The 6,373-nt window shown below is 59.1% G+C and overlaps 1 protein-coding gene across 1 annotated transcript; it reads left to right on the top strand.

Moving 5' to 3' along the window:
- Window positions 1–21: 21 nt before the first annotated feature.
- Window positions 22–6,331, top strand: ACOT7 (acyl-CoA thioesterase 7). Its single transcript, XM_003212195.4, has 8 exons — window positions 22–174; window positions 617–773; window positions 1,388–1,479; window positions 1,583–1,697; window positions 2,284–2,370; window positions 3,783–3,899; window positions 4,104–4,288; window positions 5,701–6,331. Exons 1-8 carry the CDS (start codon window positions 61–63, stop codon window positions 5,803–5,805), a joined length of 972 nt encoding a protein of 323 aa, XP_003212243.2. The 5' UTR covers window positions 22–60; the 3' UTR covers window positions 5,806–6,331.
- The last annotated feature ends 42 nt before the right edge of the window (window positions 6,332–6,373 follow it).

Below are 6,373 nucleotides of genomic sequence, written 5' to 3' on the forward strand. Positions count from 1 at the left end.
CGCGGCACGGCGCGGCATGGCGGGGCGGACCCCCCGCGCTGAAGCTGCCTCCGCAGGATCATGCGTCCCGACGACGCCAACATCGCGGGCAACGTGCACGGCGGCACCGTGCTGAAGATGATCGAGGAGGCGGGAGCCATCATCAGCACCCGGCACTGCAACTCCGGGCAGGGGGTGAGCGGGGCCGGGGGTCCGCCGCGTTCGCCCCTTTCTCCGTTCTGTGCTACGTGGGCGGCTCTGCCTTGCCGTGCTGCTTCGGTTCGAGACGCGCAGAGAAGCCTGGAGGCGCCGGCAGGGCAGGAGAGCGGCGCCTCCACGAGGTGCTCCCTGCGCCTGCCCGCCCTGTCCTGCTCTGCTGCCGGGGGGGGCACGCAGCTTTGCAGCCACCCTGCAGCTGTGCGCTCAGCTCCCGCTGCTGGAAGGCTTTTTGCTTCCTGTGCCTCCGCATAAGGGAGGACCCGCAGCGCTGGGGGCACAGCGGGTGTTGAGCCGCGGTTCCCAGGGCTCCCCGGGCCGTGGTGGCTCCTTGCCCTCCTCTTCTTCCTTCTCATCAAGTGCCCGGTGCCAGGTGCTCCTCCCCTCACTGCATCCTGACCTTGTGGTGCTGTGCCCCCAGGAGCCCTGCGTGGCTGCGTTGGCACGCGTGGAGCGGACGGACTTCCTCTCACCCATGTGCATCGGAGAGGTGGCCAACGTCAGCGCCGAGATCACCTACACCTCCAAGCATTCCGTGGAAGTCCAGGTCAATGTGATGTCTGAAAACATCTTAACAGGTAAATGGTTCCCAGGCGGGCAGGGCGCTGCTGCTGCTGCGTGCCAGGATGGCAGCCTGGACACTAGAGGGCTGCATTCACTGCCAGCATCCCTGCTGCTGGGTCCCGGCATGCCATGCTGTGGCACGCAGGGCGCCGTGGGCACCCTGCAGCAGCTGCCTGGTGACATGCAGAGCTTTCTGTGCCACCTCCTGGGTTAAGCTCTGCTCCAAAGTTTTTGGTGCAGCCCGAACTCCAGGCAGGGTTTGAGAATGCCTCCTAGTCCTCAGAGCACTGGGGAAAAGACTGCTGTGAGCCAGGAGCACACGCTGATACCTGGGCTTTGCCCCTTGCAGCACCGGGCTGGGCTGGGCAGGAGGGATAGTGGCAAATGGGGGCACCGCTCTGTGGCCCCCGATGGTGTGGCTGCTGCTTTTGGTGAAAGGATTGGATCATTTAGCACACATTTCCAGCTTTGTCCTGACAAAAGCCCTTCCCACAGTTGCCATGGTAACCAGCTGGGCTTGTCGGGATGCCTTTGGTGTGACGATGCACTGCGTTCCCAAACACCATCGCAGCCACATGGCTGCACGGCACTGCTCCCTGCCTCGCTCACACTGCCCTCCCTCTTCCAGGGGCCAAGAAGGTGACGAACAAAGCGACGCTGTGGTATGTGCCGCTGTCCCTAAAGAATGTGAACAAGGTGGTGGAGGTGCCACCCATCCAGGTAGGGTTGCTGGTGGTCCCGGGCTCAGTGGGGGCTTGGATGGCAGACAGGGGTCTCTGTCCCTGTCATCAGGGAGTTTAACGCCGCGTGCCTCTCACTGCAGTACACACACAAGGAGCAGGAGGACGAGGGCAGGAAGCGCTACGAGGAGCAGAAGCTGGAACGGCTGGAAACCAAGCAGAGGAACGGTGATGTGATCCTCCCAGTGATCAACCCAGGTAACGGGGCTGGTGTCAGTGATTGCCATCCGGAGCAAATGGTGACTGTAGGCTCTGGGGTCCAGCAGACAGGTGGGGGGCACAGCTGGGGGCACAGAGCCAGGCTTCTGCAGCTCACTGTGTGCAGGCAGTGCTGCCGTGTGCTCGGAGCTGCAGGGCCAGGTGTGGGGCATGCAGGTGCTTACAGCTCCAGCATGGCCAGAGGAACCGATCCCAGAGTGCAAATGGATGTGCAGGGATGGAACTGGGTCACCTTGGCAGTAATTAATAATGCAGGTTGCTTAAATGCCTTTTCTCCCTTGCTCCTCATGCTCACAGATAGGCAGACAAAAGGTAAGGCTGTGGCACGGCGCGCAGTGGGCAATGCCTTTGAGGTCGGTTGTGAGGTGCTGGGACCAGTTTTCAGTCCACTTTCTGTCACTTAGGTTTAATGGCACTCGCATGTCAGTGGACAGCAGTGTGTGCATGGCTGGGGGGTCCTGATATGGAAGCACTGCGGTTTGCATCACCCAGCGCAGCGTCGCCCGTAGGGTTCGGGGGTGCACGGCTGGGCTGTGCTGACCCTGCTGTGTTTCCCCATGAGCAGAGCCACACACGGTGGGCTACAGCCAGTCCAGCCTGATCCACCTGGTGGGCCCGTCAGACTGCACGCTGCTGGGCTTCGTGCATGGAGGTGAGTTGGCAGCATGGCTCCGTGTGGGGCTTGGCACCGGGTTAGTCCCTGGGCACACTGTGGGATTCAGCACTGCTTTGGTGGAGGGAAAGGAAAGCTCTTCTGGCACGTGGGCACTTTGCAGCTGGTGTCTGCAGCCCTTGTTTGGTGACAATTATAATGCACCATTTACTTCATTTCTCCTGCGTCGCGCTCGCAGTCCCTGAGCGCTGCCTAATGGCACCGTGTGCGGTAATCGGCTCGCAGAGAGCCGGAATGAGCCCCCAGGAGCCCGGAGCCAGCAAATGGGCTGACAGGGTGAGGATAATTGAGGCGTGCAATCTTCTCATCTACCTACAAAGTGCTGTCTGCACAGCGAGCCGAGCTGTGAGCGCAGCGGTACCGGATTCCTGCTGTATCTGGGCAGGGCAGCGGGGCGGTGATCTGCAGCACAGGGTGAGGGCTCTGAGGCTCACTTCTGAAGGGCAGAGCTGAGATGCCACCAAACTTCAAGGTCTAATTAGGAACTGTGAGGTCTAATTAGCACCAGGTGGCAGATTGGGTAAGAATAGCAGCAGGGCGAGTCACAGGGTCTGGGAAACATCCCACCACGTGAAGATGCAGTGCTGGGGCTGCACAGAGCTCCTGTCCTGCTCCTTAGCAAGGAAATGAAGTGTGCAGACGGCGATGACTTAACCAGCAGTGACATGGCCTGGGGAGGGCTGGGCAGCACCGCTCCTCCCCGGGGGTCCGGCACCATCCTGGCAGTAATAAAAATGGGCAGTTGCCATGGCAACTCTGCATTCCCGGGCGGTGCCGCTGCCATCCAGGTCGGTGCAGTGAGGCTCAGCACCCGGCGTGGCACACGGCTGCTGTGTGCTGGGCAGCACCCTGCCTTGAGAAGGGTTTTTATATATGTGTGAAAAGAAATGAAAAGAAATGCTGTTAAGAATAGATCCTTCAAAGACAGTCGATGTGCTGTCGCTGCTTTTGAGATCCATGGGCAGTTAAATATTGCATTTGGAAAGATCTGCAGCACCAGATGTTTGGAGATGTTCGGAGCCAGATAGGGATTGTTTTTTTCCCTGTTTAATAAAATAGCCCAGGAAACTGACATAGTCAAACTGTAAATCCCACAGTTTTGGTGCCACCTTTTAAATTGCAAATCCTGGATTATAAATACTGCATGTGAAATGACTGTAATTTGCCAGAGTGATTTCCTCTGGGCTGGCAGCTCTGCAGGGATGGGCAGGAGGGATCCCCCCCTGCAGCAGCAGCAGGGACATGCAGTGTGCACAGAGCTGGGGCACGTGGCTGTGCTGCTCTGTGGGTCTGGGGGCTGTTTTCAGGGGGAAACCTTTGTGCTCCATAGTCCGTAGGCTTTGGAAGCTCAGTGTTTGAGCCGGGTCGCAGCCGCTCTCCTCCCCCCGCAGGGGTCACCATGAAGCTGATGGATGAGGTCGCTGGGATCGTGGCCGCCCGTCACTGCAAAACCAACATCGTCACCGCCTCCGTGGACGCCATCAATTTCCACGAGAAGATCAAGAAAGGTGAGGGCTGGGCACGGCTTGGGCACCTCTGCAGCCGTGAGCCTCGGTGCGCCCCAAGGTGCGCGGTGGGTTGGCAAAGCAGAAAGCGGCCCCGGGGCGGGTGGCATCCGGGAGGTGGCATTCGGCATCGCATCGATCGGTGGCTCCCAGTGCTCTGCACACGAGGGCCGCGCTGTGGAACCGCTGCCGCTCTGCGCCCCACAGGCAGCGTCATCACCATCTCCGGGCGCATGACCTTCACGAGCAATAAGTCCATGGAAATCGAAGTCTTTGTGGATGCCGACCCGTTTGTGGACGAGCCGCAGGAGCGGTACCGAGCCGTCAGCGCCTTCTTCACCTACGTGTCGCTGAGCAAGGAGGGGAAGCCGCTGCCGGTGCCGCAGCTGCTGGTAAGCTCACAGGGATGGAGCTGGGAGCTCACTGCTTTCTCATGGCTCAGCGCTATCGCTCTGCTCTGCTGCAAGCATGGGAGCTTTCAGGCTGCTTGTTTATTAAACACCAAATATTTTCCATACTTGGGCTTTTCATGTGATGCCCTCAGGGCTTCACTGTCCAATAAAACATCTTCCTTGAATTATTCAGTAGAAAAACATAGGCTTGAGCAAGCCTCTCCAAGCCAGGCTGCAGGGTGGGTTTTTGTAATTCCTTCTGGTTGAAAACCACCAGCGCAGAGATGGGTTTTCCTTTCTGATGATGGAGGAAAACCTGGCGCTGGGCTCCGCAGCTCCCTCCTCCCCGCAGCCATCCATGCTTCTCTGCTCCCCGGGTGCTGCCGGCTGGGAGCCGCTCCTTGATGAATGCTTTGTGCTGCGTGGTCTCCTTCTGTTCTGTGCTCTGGTGTTTCAGAGTATTTTGTTGGCTAATTAAAAATCAGCCATCCCAGCTGCATTCCGTGGAGCTTTGTCCCACCTCAGCTCCCACAGCAGGAGGTGCAGTGCTGTCCCAGCAGGATTCATCCCCTGCCCGGCACTTTCCTGGCTCCAGCTGAAACGCTTGGGGAATGCACGCTGCTGGGGTGAAATGTGCTGCTCGCTGTTAACCTGCTGCTGCAGATGCATCCTGCTGGGGCCTGGTGGTGCCTTAGTGGTGCGGGGCTCCTGGTGCACTGCCTTGCAGCCTAAGCATGAGCTGAGGGTGTTGCTCATCCCTCCTGGACCGTGCGGCTCCGGCCAGGACTCTGTGTCACATCCCAAATTACGGAGGTCACCAGAGTGGGGCAGCCCATGGCCACGCAGTGCTGCCGTGCCGGGGTCACTCCTGCATGGCTTTGACGTTGAGGTGAGCACAGCTCTCAGCTGTGATTGCGCTGCCTGCCCAGGCAGTCCAGGCAGGGCAGTCACAGTTGCATCTTCACGCTGGCAGTAATTTAATTATTAATCTCCATTGTCCCGGCGGAGCTCAGACTAATGCATCTTTAACGAGCTCTCAGAGGGAGCCGCGCTGTGTGCAGTGATGGCATTTCTTTTTTCTCTCCACTGCCTGCAGACCCTCAGGGCATCTGTGCCGTGGGGTGGGGGCTGTGTGGGGCCCCCGGCGTGGAGCAGAGGTTTGCAGGGGAGCGCATCGGGGCCGTGGGGCTGCAATGTGGGGCTGTGGTGGGTGTGTGCCCACCGGAGCTCAGAGCACGAGGATGCAGCCGAGCCTCCAGACGCTGCTGTGGGCGACGCTGAGCCCGACAGCTGGGAGGGAGCTGCGTGTATCGATCCAGCAGGCTGTGTCAATTTGCCCACGCGTCAGATCTGCCCGTTCGGCTCCTAATTAAGCTAATGCTCGTGGCACTGCTTTCTTCTCATTCTGCCAGACGGAGAGCGAGGAGGAGAAGAGGCGCTTTGAGGAAGGGAAGGGCCGATACCTGCAGACGAAAGCCAAGCGGCAGGCGCAGATGCAGCAGGCTGCCCAGCACTGATGGCCCCGCGCGCCGCTCAGCCAAACCTCCCCGTCCCCATTCGTGTTGTGTTGCGTGTGCGGGGCCTCGTGCCGCGGCCGTGCCGCCGGAGCAGGGCTCGTGTGCGGATCTGGTGCTGCAGGAGGGCTGTGCCACGCCGGCTGTGCCGCTTCCCACCCTCACCCCGTGGTTTAGATGGCTCAGGAGCTCCTGCGGGCTCTGCCGGGAGCATCTGCATCCCTCTGTCGTTCTGAACCCTGTGTTGTGGTTTAAGCTGCCTGTGTCGGAGCGGTGCGGGCGCACGTGGCGGCAGGAGGGACGCACGAGGCCTCGAGTCTTTGTGATGCTGTGTTACACTTACAGTATGTCCTAAAAACGTACACCAAAGCTTATTTATGATACTCGCAGCTATAAACGCGACCAAGTATTGTATTGAATGTCTCAGCCCATTCCATTGAAATCTCTAGGTAGTTTCTCCATGCGCATCTGAGTTATTTAAGGAATACTGTGACATAAATAAAGTCTGTCATCTTTGACTGAAATAAAACGGGTGTCACTTTTTTTTTTTTTGTTCTCGAGCAACAGCAGC

This window comes from Meleagris gallopavo, chromosome 23 (assembly GCF_000146605.3).
Source record: "Meleagris gallopavo isolate NT-WF06-2002-E0010 breed Aviagen turkey brand Nicholas breeding stock chromosome 23, Turkey_5.1, whole genome shotgun sequence".
Lineage (NCBI taxonomy): Eukaryota > Metazoa > Chordata > Aves > Galliformes > Phasianidae > Meleagris > Meleagris gallopavo.

Bases quoted from the DNA above. Each gene is read 5' to 3' on its own strand.
- ACOT7 (XM_003212195.4), top strand. From the start codon at position 61: ATGCGTCCCGACGACGCCAACATCGCGGGCAACGTGCACGGCGGCACC. The intron at 1,480-1,582 runs GTAGGGTTGCTG...CTCTCACTGCAG, and splicing joins TGGAGGTGCCACCCATCCAG to TACACACACAAGGAGCAGGA. The intron at 2,371-3,782 runs GTGAGTTGGCAG...CTCCCCCCGCAG, and splicing joins GCTGGGCTTCGTGCATGGAG to GGGTCACCATGAAGCTGATG.